This window comes from Pteropus alecto, unplaced genomic scaffold (genome assembly GCF_000325575.1).
Source record: "Pteropus alecto unplaced genomic scaffold, ASM32557v1 scaffold125, whole genome shotgun sequence".
NCBI lineage: Eukaryota > Metazoa > Chordata > Mammalia > Chiroptera > Pteropodidae > Pteropus > Pteropus alecto.
Genome location: NW_006436888.1, coordinates 6645592 through 6661003, shown reverse-complemented (window position 1 = coordinate 6661003; position 15412 = coordinate 6645592). Strand labels below are relative to the sequence as shown.

At 50.4% G+C, this 15412-nt stretch overlaps 1 protein-coding gene across 6 annotated transcripts in view; it reads right to left on the bottom strand.

The window, feature by feature from the left end:
- The window catches only part of SLC2A5 (solute carrier family 2 member 5), a 49487-nt gene that overhangs the window by 2639 nt on the left and 31436 nt on the right, over window positions 1-15412 (bottom strand). For 3 of the 6 annotated variants that reach the window (XM_015591387.1, XM_006914385.3, XM_006914384.3), the window contains 7 exons: window positions 12077-12175; window positions 11375-11535; window positions 7674-7798; window positions 4012-4164; window positions 1014-1139; window positions 723-910; window positions 524-634 (listed from right to left, as the gene is read on the bottom strand). In XM_015591387.1, the coding sequence (XP_015446873.1) occupies window positions 524-634; window positions 723-910; window positions 1014-1139; window positions 4012-4164; window positions 7674-7798; window positions 11375-11535; window positions 12077-12175 (963 nt within the window). Of the gene's footprint in view, window positions 1-523; window positions 635-722; window positions 911-1013; window positions 1140-4011; window positions 4165-7673; window positions 7799-11374; window positions 11536-12076; window positions 12176-12945; window positions 13229-13267; window positions 13527-13574; window positions 14021-15412 lie in introns of those variants that run through there. The other 3 variants (XM_015591383.2, XM_015591386.2, XM_015591385.2) reach the window with 3 other exon arrangements.

The following is a 15412-nucleotide window of genomic DNA, read 5'->3' as shown; positions in this document are numbered from 1 at the left end:
AGAGCGGGGACGCTTAGGAGCCCTGGCCTTGCCGGCGACCGAGGTCCAGCCCTGCCTGTGCCCAGGGCTGCCGTCTCGGGAAGCTCCCCGCCGGTCCCACAGGGCTGCTTCTGAAGGGGCAACTTGTGAGGACAGCCCACGTGGCGTGCGCCCCCAGGGGTGTGCCCACGAGTGGCCAGCGCGCCATGGCACTGCTCAGTCCAGAGGCCCCATTTGCTCCTGTCACACTGTGGACCTGGCACAGGGAGTGGCTTCCAGGGTGATGGAGAGCCCCAGCACGCAGTGGACGCTTTGGGACTGGGACGAGGTGGAAGGGGCGGGTGGGAGGGGCCCTCCGTCTTCACAAGGCCATCGACTGCCTCCCACGGGAGACAAGCTGCCACCTGAGCAGTGCCCTGAGGTAAGACGTGAAGGGACCGAGGGCCATGTCGCCACCTTAGATCCTTGCCTGGGGAGAACCCCCACTCTCGAGATGCCCTCCACCCTCGCCAGCCGACAGGACTCAGCGCCCCAGGATACTCACGGCTAAGAAGGTCACCACCACGTTGACGGCCCCTGTGCCCACCGTCACGTACTGGACGTCATGGGTGTTCACCCCAGCGCTTACGTAGATCTGGTCTGCGTAGTAGTAGATCTGGAAGACAACCCCAGAGGCTGGTGGGGTCGGCCGGGCCACAGCTGGGCCCCTGCCCGTTGCTGCCCTGTCCCGGGCCGCCCCTTACCGCATTCACTCCCGACAGCTGCTGGCCGCCCATGAGGATGATGACGGAGATGATCTGCCAGCGCAGGGACCTCATCTGGAACAGCTTCACCACGGAGATGAAGCCTGCGGCCTTCTCGGCCTCGTCCTCCAGCCGGATCTCCTCCATCTCGAAGTCCACGTTGTCCCAGCCGCGCAGCCGCTTCAGCGCTACGGGAAGGGAGCGGACGGGTGTCCGAGGGTGGCCACAGCGTCCCCGGAGCACAGGTGCTGTGGCCCTGTCCCTTTTCCTCCTCCCACAGGGGAGCCTCACCTTTCTTGGCAGATGCCGGGTCTTTCTTCTGAATCAGCAGGTACCTGGGGCTCTCGGGGAAGAAGGGCAGCAGCAGGAGCTGTATGGCGGCTGGGATCCCGGTCACGCCCAGGAGAATCGGCCAGCCTGCAAGGACGCCAGCGGCTCACACGAGGCCTGGCTCCAGGGCCACCTCTCGGAGAGGCCCACCCCAGCCGAGAAGCCCGCCTCTTGCCCCTCCAGCCCCCGCGGTGCCCAGCCGGCCACTCTGTCCCATTACCCTGACCGGTTTTCTTTGGAGCTGGAACACAGGCTCTGAGGGGACAGAGCCTTTGTCTTTCCCTGTGTCCTCAGCCCCTAGGACGGTGCCTCACGAATAGTGGACAGTCAGCAAATACTTACCGAATGGGCAGTGATAAATAACTGCTGCCCACCCACCAGGTGGACAGAATGAAAAATTCTGACGTCACCAAGTGCTGGTGAGAATGTGGGCAAATGGGAAGTCTCTACACTGTCATCATGTGGACTTGTGGCATCTTTAGAGGACAGTCTGGCAGGAGCTGGTGATACTGGACACCCTGACACACTGCGATCCAGCAGCCCTGTCCAGGTATGTGCCCAGGCCGCCAGGACATCCAAACTAGCCCTGATTCTAGAATGATCCCTGGAAGCAGTGCAAGTGTCCATGGCGGCAGAATGGGTAATAAATCACGGCCGGTTCACAAACCGGAATTCTATCCTGCACTGAAAATGCAGCAAGACACGGGAGGAGCCGATCTCGCAAATTCAACGCCGGGTACAATAATCTACACAACTCGTTCCATCATACAGATTCCGGAAACGGAAAACTCACTGTCTTTGCGAGAGGTGGCGAAACTGGAGGGGAAAGCGAGGACGAGGTGATCACAAGTGTGGGCACAGTGGCCCTCCCTGGGGCGAGAAAGCGCAAGACGGTGTCCGAGCGCTGGTGCGGTTCTAGGTAGTGGTCACACAGGTGTTTGATTTCTGTTTGACTGAATGTACATTTATGTTTTATGCACTCTAATAAGAAAGTTCGGGCAGTGAACGAGCACGCAGGCTCTTTGAAAGAGCTGCTGACGCCCTGACTCGCCCCGTTTTCTCCTCGGGCTCACCGTGGGTGAGGACCACAGGCATCTCATGCCATTGGTGAGGACCACGGGCATCTCATGCCAGGCGCGAGTCTAATGGCTTCTCACCTGTTGACTCACTTCTCTGTCACAGCAACGTCACGAGGCAGGTGCCAGGACCCACCCTGTTTCACACGTGCGAACGCTGAGGCCTGGAGGCCGTAGGTCCCTGGCCCAAGATCAGTTATTTAGGAGCAAAACTGAGATCGAAGTCAGGCACGTTGACCCCCGGCTCTTCGAACCACGCGTTACACGGACTTCTACAAACTTAAGGTGATGACCCCCTGACAACCAGTGACTTCCCACCGCTCTCTCATACTATGGGTCCCGACTACTGAAATGGAGCAGAAATGAAGAACACCTTCACTTAGACACCATCGTTTTCGATCGTGTTTCCACCTCCGCACCTTCCCCTCCTCCCATAGCCCCATCGCTCAAGGAAACGAGTGCCACGCAACGTCAAGTTCAGCGGCCGCCCTGCCCGCCGCTGGACGGGCTGGACCATCGTCTTCACGACCTCCTGCCGTCCCTTGATCTGAACCCAGGGCCCGGCTAATCCTGGGTCCTGCTTCCTCGCCCTGCACAGCCTACAGCACCGACCGTCCAGGTTGGGCCCCCGCCCTCAACCCTACACCGAAACCCTCTCGGAGGCCTGGAACTGCCGAATCCAGGTTCGGCCAGATCCCGGCCCCTCACTTTTTTGCAGTCTTTGCACTGTGACTACCACTTCCTTCGAGAGGCTTCTCTGACGTTATTCTCTTCCGGCCCCCTCCCCTCCCTCGTTCTTCGAACAACTGTTATGTACCGGGAATTGCGCTGGAGAGTCTCAGACGACTGAGACTGGGCCCTGCTGTCCACACGTCTGTCTAGAGGAAGGGCGCCGCTGGAGGAAGAATCTCGCTAGAGGGTGCGTGGGGAGGAACGGCGTCCGCCATGGCATTTGCCGTCCCCCGAACGCACCTTTCCTCTTTCCCACCCTCCGCCCGCGTCTGGAACACCAGTCTTGCTCCCCCCGAGCGCGGGCTGTCTCTGAGGCTCCCGCTCGCACACCCCAGGCTGGAAGGTGAGAAGGGGCGGCGGTTAAACACGGACCTAGGCCTGAGCCGCCTGGGTCTGTGTCCCAGTGAAACCTTGAACATGTTACCCAACCGCTCTCTGCCTTGGGTTCCACATCTGCAACGTGGATGTCCTAACGGGACGTGCTTCATAGGGTCGTTTGCAAGATTAAGCGGATTAACACACAAGACCAGGTGCCTGGCCTGCAGTAAGCACTTTGTATGTTCTGACTGGTGTTGCTACTGTTGATCTCCCTTCTGAGGTTCGAGACCGAAGACAAGCAAAGGGGAGGTCACGGAAAACAGTGACAGTTATGAGTTCCTGCGCAGCTACTATGTGCCAGACCCTGGGCTCTTGGGGAGGCGGATGTGGCTCTGGAGTCAGGATCGGGGTGACAGATGTCACCCATAGGGGCAAGGTCGAATGGCTCTTTTCCTGGTCTGTGGAATGGGGTAACACAGAGCCCCTGTTGCTGGGAGACTCAAGTGAAGTGGTGCTGGGGAAACTAAACACGAAGCCCGGGACACTGGTGGCCGTCATTACCGTGCCCCAGGCACCTGTATGGACAGCCACCATCAGGCCAAGAGAAAGTCAGACAACGGTACTTCCTGATCACTCAAAGCCACCTCATCCGTGTCGTAAGAAAGACTAGAAAATGTCAGCCAGTCCGTCTCCACCAATGTGGGGGCGGGACGCAGTCAGGGCAGGTGGGGACCTATAAGGACAGCCAGCCAGTTAGAGAGAAAAGACCAGAACACAGCAATGTCCAGCAGAGCAGAGGGAGGGCTGGGGGCCGGGAGGCGACCCGAGCTTACCTTCCTCATTTGCAAGGAGATTCTGAAGGCCGAAGATCTGGGCCACGAGGATCCCGACAGTGATGAAGAGCTGGGGCACCACTCCCAGAGCCCCTCTCAGGTTCTTCGGGGCCAGCTCCCCTAAGTACATGGGGACGACGTTGGAAGACAGACCTGGGAGGAAGTGACATGGTCAGGAAATGCTCGTCTGGCGGGGACATGCTATGTCTTCAAATACATTTATTTGAATCACATTAGTTGGGTTGAAACTTTCTCAAAACTGCAGGAGTATGCAAACGTCTCTCTGAATTCTTAGTCCTTTAAACTTTAAGGAAAGAGAAAATAGTCTGACCAGAGAAGTTCATAGACAGGCGCCATTGCTTCTTGACTGGTGTCACCTGGGGACACAGGCCAGCCTGTCTTCAGGCCTTCCCTCCTAAGTGGCTTGATCTCAGGGAAGAAAAGCCCAGGTGTGGTCCACACACTCCCCTCCCTTGGTCCTTGCGAGGAATCTGTGAGTGAAAGGCCGAGGACCCCTGCCCACCCACGTGACCTTCCGAAACAGTATATTATGTAATAAACCGATGCATAGGTACCTTCAAAGATAGTGAAACGCAAGCTATATTTATCAATAAGCATTAAAAACAAATATGTATTGTGGAATAATTGCTATCTGGGATTTATGTAACGCTTGGAGTACTTCCGAATCCCCAACACTTAAACTTGTAAGTTTTCCCATCTGACTGACAGACGTCTGATCCCCTTAAGAAAAGGTGGAATTAATTTTATAGGCTCTGAACTTTTTGCACATTTATTATCCCATTCAATTGTCCTCGACGCCCAATGAGAGGCTGGGGATCTCGGAGGAAGGTGATGGGTCGTTACCAGTCTCAGAGTCACACAGCTACCCACGCATCAGGCTGAAGCTCAGGAAGATGGGGGGTGGTCTGAGCGGGAGGCCCCAGCCACAGAAAGACCCAGAGAAAGCGGAGAGACGCAGAGGTGGGGTGAGCGGAGGTTAGAGCTGTTGGTAACAGGAAGGTATTTAATAACAGTGAGACAGGTGGGAACGGAAAGCCGAGTGTCCAAACTTTGCATTTCTGCCCAAATATATCTCTGCTTAGTATTTAAAAACACCTGGTCAGAGAACGTGGTAATGAACATCACTGTTCGTTAATACAGATTCTTTCCGATTTTCAGAGCAGAGAGGCTCAGTCTTTAGGACAGCCCTTAGGTGCTGGGGGCGGGGCACCCCGCAGGTCCAGGGCCCAAAAAGCTGGGGAGGAAGCGAAGTCCCTCAGGTACAGGCCCCATGGTCACCACCCAGGCTCTGGGGGCCGCATCTTATCGGCAAGGACTTCTGACTTTGGTTAAAACAATACTGAAGAATGAAGCATCAGGTGGTTTGTGAACAGATGGGGTTCCCCTCATGTTGGTGGAAAGCGGTCTCTATTTTGTCCTCAAGATGACTCCACGGGGCAACCCCAGCTGACCTGTTCTGACAGCAGGGACAGAGAAAATAGCTCTCCAAGTGAAAGTTCCTTCAGTGAAAGCGTTCAGCGCTCTCACCAGGAAGGTGACTGAGAACAAACTGGCAAAGTCCAAGGCGTGTTTATCTCTCGCCCCGTTTGTCAGAACCGTCTGTACGATGTCTAAGGAGCTGCTCACGCGCTCTCCTGACATGTTCAGGAGACGTGGGAGAGGATTCACCGCACACGGGTTACGTTTGGGCCGGCGTTCTCCAAGCATGATCTGGGGACCCGGGGAGTTTCTGACACCTTTTCGGGGTGTCTGCGAGATCAGAGCTATTTTCAGAGATGTTTTTTGCATTCTTGTTCTCTCATCAGCATAGTGGGGTTTTCTGGAGGCTGCTTGCGACCAGCAGAACCCAGAGGCAAGTTTGAGAATCGCAGGTCCTCTGTGAAGCCAGACTCTAAAGAGATTTGCAAAAACGTAAAGCAACGCTACCTTCCTCACTAAAGTGTTTGCTTTAGAAAATATAGTTATTTTCGTAAAGACATGTAATGGGCTTATTATTGCTGTTTTTAAATGAATTAATACATTTCTTGGTTGCAATTCCTAATATGGTAAATAGGGATCGATAGAGCCCGTATGAGCAACAGCTCTTTGGAGCCCTCAAGATCATTTTAAGAGCGTAAGGCATCCTGAGGCTCCAAAGTTTGTGAACCGCTGACTTAAAATAATGCTTAGGAGCAAAGGTTGGGACTTCTAGCTGTGATCTGGTATCTGCTGGACCTTAATGTTTCGCCGTCAGAACCAGATCTGAATTGTTGGATGGTCAGTGGAAAAGTGGCTGCCCCTGATGCCCGCTGACAACTTTTAGGAGTCATCTGCTTTTCATAAAGCTGAGCCCCCTGCAGGGGAAGCGAAGGCTGGTGCAGGGCCAGGGGCAGGGACCTGGCCAGGTGCTCTCAGGGAAAGGGGACGAGGAGGGGGTTCGCCGGTGGGCTCGCCGGTCACTCCCGAAATGAGCTCTCTCTCTTCTCTTCGGGAGTCTCGTTTTCCTCTTTAGTCTCAGCCCTGCCGTCCCTCGCCATTCCTCCTAACACTAGTCTTCCTGACGTCTCCCTGGCTGCCAGTTAACTTCAGCCAAGGGGTTTGCTGACATCCGGCCAAAGAATCTGTTTGTCTCCGTGTTTGGAAGGAGAAACTGAGTGACTCGGCAACTCTAGGGCCCGGTGAGGCGGCTAAGTGAGGCACTTGCGGGCGGCATTTCTGGGGGCTGCTCACCCTCGGTGCAGGTGGGTGCGTGACCCCAGGTCAGGGCGCCTCCTTACTCTGCGCCCGGCACCTCGCTCGCCCTGACCGGCCCTGGGAAATACTGTCTAAAATAAAGCCAACCTGACGGAAGGCAGCAGCAGGGCTCAGCTCACGTCTCCAGGCCGAAGCAACTCTGGGGGAGTTTCCTATAAACGCGGGGGTACAAAGTACAGCCTGAGCAGCATAGCTTGGAGGGTTTGCAAAGCAGCTCCAGGGCTTACGAAAGCCGAGAGACCTCAGGCGGGCCCTGACCTCCTCCGCGGGCGGGCGGGCGGGCGTTGAAGGCATGAGTGAAGTAGAAGCTGGCAAGCCCTTTGCAAACTTTCAGTTCCCCTATGAAAGTTGAGAGGTCGCTATCATCAACTCCTTTCTGGTAGAGGGGTCGTAAATTAGATTGCTCCTCAAGCTGTTTTGACCTTGACCCACAGTCAAAAACACAGAAATGCATTTTACATTGCACCCGGTTCTCACGTATGTACTCGGATAAATAAGCGAAACAAAAGTTTCAAAAGACAATCCTTGTCTTGACTACATGTGACACCGTTTCTTTTGAAAAAGAATATGATACTAAACGGATGTCGCCACCCGTTAACTGGTCCCAATCTACAGTTTAGAAAACGTGGGATAAAGGACTGGATTGGAAGGACCCTTCCGAATCTCAGATTCTGTATTTCAGTTTTTCAGAGAACAGCTTTCTTCCCAGGAAACAAGACAGGGAAGATCTGCCCATTGTCCGCACATGACACCGACGTAGGGGCCCGAGCGTCATTCATGGCGGAGGCAGAGGAACAGCTTGAATCTGTGCTTCGGGGACCCCAGGTTGATTCCCACCCCGGCACCCGTTCTCCCTCCTCTTGGTTTTTCTAAGTCACAGAATGGCAACGCAGCGTAGCATCGTTTACCTGCACATATTCCCACCAAAAGTCTGGACACAATTATGATCTCAAATGACTTGGCAATTTCGCTGCATCCCATTAAGATGGCGGGCACGATGGAAAAGACGTTGTTCAGCAGCAAGGTCCCTTTTCTGCAGAGGACAAAATATTAGCTAGTTTGGTCTAAGGATTCACTTGTTTGCTTGGCGAACGTTCACTGCATGTCTACTTGGGGACAGTATGCAGGAATATAGTAAAAGGTCTTTGCAATCATAAACTAACAAACTAACACGGTTTTAGTGTAATCTTGAAACCCAAACTGGGTAAGGGCACTAGAAGAAAAGTAGGGGCCAACCTCACTTAACTTAGATGCTAAAATCCTAAGTGAAATCGTAGCTGATTGAATTCTATAGTGCATACAAAAAGCATGCAGTGTTAGAAACACCGCGTTAAAGGTTATTCTGGAGAAAAATATAAGACGATCAATTGAAGTAGCACAAGAAGTCAATAAAATTTGATACGTGTTACGATTTAAAAAAAAAAAAACCTTAACAAACTATAAACAGAGCGGACTTATGTAGGCTGGTAAAAGTGATATCTTCTAAAAACCTATGACATCAAATTTAATTGAACTTAAAAAGCATTCTCATTTAAGTCGTGAACAAGACAGGAAGTGGACTTGAGCCCTGGGAAGCCTGATAAAAGTCAAAGGAAAATTTCTCTAAAGAGGCCCTCATCTTGTAATCCCCAGGAGGCCCCAGCCAGGCCCCGTAGTGCTGGAACGAGCCACCATATGCGAGAAGTTGCACATATAAACAGCACAGCGTCAGACAATAGGATTAGCTAGAGACTATAAGATGTTTTGAACGATTAGTGTCATAAAATAAGGAACCAAATTAATACTAAAGAAAGAATAAGAAACTTTATAAAATAAAAACTCTCCAAAACAATGACCAAAAAAAAAAAAAAAAGAGAGAGAGAGATTTTAAAAACAAATAAATAGAACTTACTAAAATGAAAAGTATAGTCATGGAAGTAAAAAACTTCGAAGGTGAATTATAGCTGCAGAGGGAATTAATGAATAGAAAGACCTGAGGATACTGCAGAGAAAGCAAGAGAGAAGAAGAGGGAGAAGGAGAACGAGAAGAAGAAGAAGAAGAAAAATATGAAAGATTAAAACATAGAGGATTATAATACAACGTTATTCACAAGCGCCAAAAGGTAGAAGCAGCCCAATGGCCACCGACGGAAGAAGGGGTAAAACAAAATGTGGTATATTTGTATAGCAGAATGTCACTCAGCCTTAACAAGGAAAGAAACTCTGACACTTGCTAAACCATGGATGCACCTTGAGGACATTATGCTAAGAGAGATAACCTAGTCCCAAAAGGACAAATCTTGTATGATTCCACTCACACGAGCCTAGAAGTAGTCAAACTCACAGAGACAGAGACAGAAAGTCAAATGGTGGTTGCCAGGGGCTGGGGGGAGGGCGGAGAGGGAGTTAGCGTTTAATGGGGGTACAGCGTCAATTTCACAAGGTGAAAAGTTAAAGAAATGGATGATGGTGATGGCTGCCCAACAATGTAAATGTACTTGATGCCAATAACCTGTACATTTAAAAAATGGTTAAAATGAGACGTTTCATGTTATGTATATTTTACCACAGTTTTTTAAAAATAATTTTTTAAAGAAGTCAGTAGTGCAACAATAACAAGGTCAAGCCTTTGAATTCTAGAAGAAAGAATATAGAAAACGGAGAAGGGATATCTGGAGAAATGATGGCTGAAATTTTTCCATAACGAGTGACAAAGACACGAAACCTCAGACAAGAAACCCCAGGGTCAATAAATTAGCTCTTGCTTGCTCATGAAGGGGAAGATTCAACAGTGTAAGTTTTCCTCAAATTGTAAACTCAAAGCCATGCCAAGCAGAATCTTTTTTTCAGGGATTTTAAGAAACCGATTTAAAAGTTTACACAGAAGAGTAAAGGAATATGAGTAACTAAGACAAATTTAAGAACGATCAACTTTTCACATGGAAAAAAAATTAGCTCTCTCTCATCACCCACCATATACAAAATAAAATTCCAGATCTATCTGGGAAAAACGAAAGGGTAAAATTATTTTTTAAATCATCAAATGTTATCCTTAACGAGTCCAGGAAGGAAAGGCTGTCTTAAGACACAAAAAAGCAAAAACCATAAATTTGACCACTTGAACAATGAAAGATTTTGTATAAAAAGATACTACTATATGTACGATTAAAAAATAAAGCAACAGATTGAGAAGGTATTTCTCCACTATAACAGAGTGCAGTGTGCCGGTGACTTGCACGTGGTCGGAAGTGGAATTTCCTCCCAGCTGTGTAATCTTGGATTAAGCTATAGCATCTGTGCCTTGTTTCCCAGGTTTTGAAAAGAGGATGGGGCTCAAGGATTAGAGGAATTAATAACCCTAAAAGCACTCAGGATAGAGCCTGGCACACAGGAACCCACAAACCGATTTTAGTTGCTTTTGTTGTTTAAGGAACGCCTACGAATTTTTAAGAAAACCAAAAACAACTGAATAGTATTTATCATATTCCACAGCAGACAGCTGAACAAGCAACTGTCGGCTCCATCTGTGGACCAAACCACAAGTCCTGCACGCAAGAAGAAGCGTCCTGCAGATCTGACCGTGACTCCACTGACGTCCTGCTCCCCGGAGGGCCCACAGGGAAAACTAGGAGTCCAATGCTAACCTCCTAAGAAGACCTGAGGATCTTAGATCCAGACCAGAGGTTGTGTGTTTCTGTTCTCAGACTCTTTTTGAAAAATACTGGAGAGGAAACAAGATCTGGGTTCTGGCCTTACTTAGACTCCTGAGCTAACTAAATCTGTGTCTGAGGATGGGGACTAGACCCCGCCCAGACTCCCTGTGCTCCTTGGGGAAGGTTGAGAGAGGAACTCTTAGACGCTCTTTGTAACGAGGCTGTCTCTCACGTCCCAGGAATTGACCTGGGGAGCAGGGTGTCTTAAGGATCTCCTTTGGAATTGAATACAAAATTTCCAACGCTTGTAGAGCTAGGAGCAAAGATATAAGCTCTGCTCTTGGCATTCGCTATTCGACTCTCAGGAGAATCGCCCTGGGACCGCACGGTTTCAATGCCTGAGTATCTCTGCCATTTCAGAATTTTACAGGAATTTAAATCGGGATACATTTTGCATATGACTTGGTCTAGACATAAAAGAACAAAAAAGGTAATTTATGCTCGTCGAGGAAGCAGAGTTCAAGAACACTGTGCTACGATCTATGTTGGGACCTCTTGGCCATGCTATCTGGTGCTTGACTCTTATAAAGGCAAAAAAAAAAAAAATTAAAAAAAAGAACTTTTTTTGATAAACAAACAAAAAACCAAAAAAACAAAAATGAAGACAAAACACAAAACCTTCAAGGCAAAATTGCTGAGACGGAGAGAGCGAGTTCTGATCTCTGAGGCGGCTCTGGTCTTCCTGTGTCCACCCCAGAGCCTTGGGACCCGCCACCCCCACTTCCGGCCCTAACATCTTGCCTAAATCCCCAGATACTTGGTCAATGTCTGGTCTCTTTAAAGTCACATCAGAAAACAGAAATCATCACAGCGGTTATTGCCTACTTTTACGATGGGGATTTCAGCGTTAGGCCTAGGTTTTAAAGTCCGATGGTGGTCTACGAGTTTCGCGGAACTGAAAATTCACCTTCCCTTACCTGCCCAGTTTATTCACCAAGATGCCGACCATGAGGGATCCGATAAAGCCTCCGAAGGGGAACATGGACACAGAAATAGACCACAGCAGTGTCAAGGAAAAGTCGCTCAGGTATGTACTGGTTCTATCGTAGTAGGTCTCATTATAGAATTCTTTCATGATCTGGAAAACAAAGCAGAACAGAACACCAGAGTAATGTGACCTGGTTTTGCAGAAAGAGCAACAGAAGTTGTTGGGCCAACACGAGGATCACCTGGGCCCAGAGATACCGACGTTATTAAGTCGGGGAAAGGGAGTAAGGACAGAGTTGTATTCACAGCAGTTCGCGGGAGGCACGCTGGGGAGGGACCACCCAGATCTTTCTAACACCGGGAGGAAAGACTCCGCTCTCCCAGTCTGTTGGGTGATCCCTGCTCCTCCAGTTTCCTCCATAGATTGCGAGGCTGCAGAAGATCAGAGGCCAGCTCACCGGGTGTCCAGCCAGGCCTGGGGACCTGGTTCATCCCCATGGTCCTGCACCTGCCAGTCCCCTTGGGCCTGCGCTGTGTCTCATGGGTGTTTCCCTGTCCCTTCGCTCGAGGGCCTATCGTGTGCCCTCCGTGTGTGCACAGTCCCACCCTGGCGGCCATATCCAGGCCCGGGCTGACCCAAACCCACCTCCCCGTTTCCTGGGGGCTGCATCTCACTCACCACAGTGACTTACCTCGGCAGGGGAGTTAACGACAGCCACGTTGTACCCATACTGGAAGGAAGACCCAAAGGCGGCTATCAGCGTTGCCAGGGCAAGCACAAGTGTCAGCTTCTGTGGGATGAGGAATCATGGCTTAGGCCAGGGAGCAGCCAGGGTCTCCAATTGACTCCAAAGTCTTGTAGAAAGGATGGGATAGAACCTGAAGGTCTGTAGTCTGTCTGCCGCTCACTGTCCTGAAACCTGCCCACTTCCCCCAACCACAGAGCTTATGGCCGGGTCATTCTTTGTGATGGGGGCTGTCCTGTATGCATCGTAGGAACAGCCCTTCACCATCTGGGACAACCCAAATGTCTCCAGACATCGCTAAATGTCTCCCGAGGTGGATGGGACGTCGGCCCCAGCTGAGAACCACGGAGTCAGAGAGACCGTCCGCTACTCCGGCACTCAGCCTGAAGTCTGAATGGCCTTGTGACATGCAGGCAGCAAATGTGCTCAAGCATCGCCTTAAAACACAAACTGCTCTAAAAATCAAAGAGGAAAAAAGGTGAAAATTTTTAATTATTTAGGGCCACGAATTAATTTCCGTTCACCCCTCGACTTTTGCTGTGGTCGGCAGAAGGCACCGTGAGAAACTAATTAAGTATAGATTTCTGGGGACTCAAAAACACACACATTTCTATGGTAACGCCCCCTTTGGACACATGAAGAAACCGAAAATTCATTTAAAACGATCTTTCACGACGGGGGAATTCATTAGCAGAGTAATGAAAAGTGGGAGAAAAATACAAGTAAAACGAGCTTTGCTCTTAGACTCTATAGATCTCAGTTTGGATCCGCCCGCTGCCACTTTCTGGCTTAATTGCCATGATCTTCAGAGTTACCGCAAGGATGGATTATAAAAGCGTCCAGCTGCGGAGCGAGCCCGCTGACGAGGGTGGGCCCGAGTGCGACTCTCCAACCCGCGGCTCGAGCATCTTCACTCACTACGCCCTGCCACAGGGGAACGTGCCCCTCCAGTGGCAAGCCGAGGTGCCCCTGTGTTCCCCCGGGCAGCGTCCCATCTCATCTAAAGAGGACCTCTCTAGAGAAATAAGCGAGGAGCAGGAGAAACAGCAGTCACGTGGCCGTGGGGCCCCTGAGCACACCTGCGAGGAGGCCTGGCCAAGAGCAAAGCCACAAGCCAAGCCACAAGCGAGACTGTACCTCCTGCTCCCTCCGCTAAACGAATCAACGGGTTAATTGGACAGGGGGTTTCTGGTAAGGAAGAGAAGAGCCTCGGGCAAGGCAGCCTGTCTGGGAGCAGTGGGCTCTCAGTCCTCAGCGATCAGCATCCATTGGAGTGGGCAGGGGACAAAGTGGGTAGCGGGGTGGGCAATGTGCCCAGGAGGGAAAGCAGGTTCCAAAGCTGCTGCTACATGGCCCTGTATTTTCTAAAGGCAGGGGGTGTGCAAGTAGGCACACGTCCCACACCCCGCACCCCACCTACGATACTTAGCTCGCCGCTCCCCACCCCAAAGTGCTCCTGATTCCAGCCAGCCAGCCAGCCAGCCAGCCAGCCATCCAACGTGGTGAGTTCCCACTGCGAGCCAGGCATTGTTCTAGGTCCTGGGGCCACAGTGCGGATCAGAAAGCAAAGATCCCTCCCCTAGCGCTGTACTACTGCCTGATTTTGTGGAAGCAAAAAAGAAAAGAAGCGAAGGAGAACAAGAAATAAGAAAGTGTTGATAAAAATGTCCTCGTTTCTATTTCTCTTCCCAGTAAATGATTAACTATAAATGCATCAGGCTTCATTCATACTGCCAGCAACTCCTGACCACTCGCTCTCTGCTTTGATGGGTCCTAAGGTTTGAAGTCCTCTCTAGAGCTCAGCTGGAGAGCTGGCTGGCGCCCCAGGTGCTCGTGGCCCAGACTGGGGGGGGCGGGTATCTCCAGGCACCATGAACAGACAGCTCCCTGACCGCTTTTGTGAGATCCCAGAGAAAATGGTCAGTTTAGACCACAGGCTGCGGAACCTCTGGTACAGAGGTTCGGCTCCTATGTCTTAGTTTCCTCCTGGACCCCAAGCCACTGGCACATTCTAGGGACCCCCTAGGAATCAGGGCTAACCCTTTGTGGAAATAGTAAAGATATTCCGAGTAGGTTCTCACTGACCTTGCTGGTCCAAATGTCTTCATTCCTTAGGGAAATATTTATTGACAACTGACTATGTTCTAGGTATCGCATTAGTCTGGTGAGCAAAAACAGTTGCCCTTAAGAAGACTATGCTCCAAAGGGGGAGACGGGCATTCTAAAGATTATATAATAATTTGATAATTAAACTATAACTATAGTAAGTTCTACAAAGAAAAACTACAGAAGTGGTTAAAAATAGAAGTCGGGAAAGTGACTGACAGAGAATGGGGACTTAGGTAAGGGACGTAGGTGTGTCAGGGGCAAGAATGCCAGCTTTGAGGACCATTGAGGAAGTAAAATCAAAGGACTTGGTACCCCATGAGGAAGATGCGAGTCAAAACCACAATGAGATACCACTTCTCGCTACCAAGATGGTTAAAATCCATAAGACACATAATAATAAGTGTTGGCAAAGACGTGGAGAAAATGGGCACTTGCTCGCACTGCTGGTGAGAACGTGAAATGGTGCAGCCGCTCTGGGGAGTCTGGTAGTTTCTCACGAAGGTAAACACGGAGTAACCACGTGACCCAGCGATTCCACTCCTAGGTCTATACCCAAGAGAAATGAAAACACGTTCACACAAATTTGGACATGAATGTCCATAGCAGCACTATTCATAATAGCCAAAAAGTGACAACAACCCAAATGTCCATCAACCGATGAATGGAAACACAAAACACGCTCTATCCATACAACGGAATATTATTTAGCCGTGAGAAGGGATGAAGCACTGACATGTGTCACAATGCGGATGAACCTTGAAAACATGCTCAGTGAAAGAAGCCAGTCACAGAAGGCCACCTGTTGCCTGATTACATCCACCTGAACTGTCCAGAACAGGCAAATCCACGGACACACAGAATAAATTAGTGGTTGCCTAGGGCTGGGGGAAAAGAGGAGGAAATGGGGGGAAATGTGGCGTGACTGGAAGTGGGTACAGTTTCTTTCGGGGGGTGATAAAAATGTTCTAAAGTTGATCGTGGTGGTGGTGGTCGCACAATTCTGTGAATATATATTGAATTGCATACTTTAAATGAATTATATGTTATAGTCTCAGTAAGTGCACTGTATAGAAAATGGCATGCGAAAGAAAGCCAGGGCGTGAGCTGTTTGCTTTTCCATTTTCCTTCCTTCCTTCCTTCCTTCCTTCCTTCCTTCCTTCCTTCCTTCCTTCC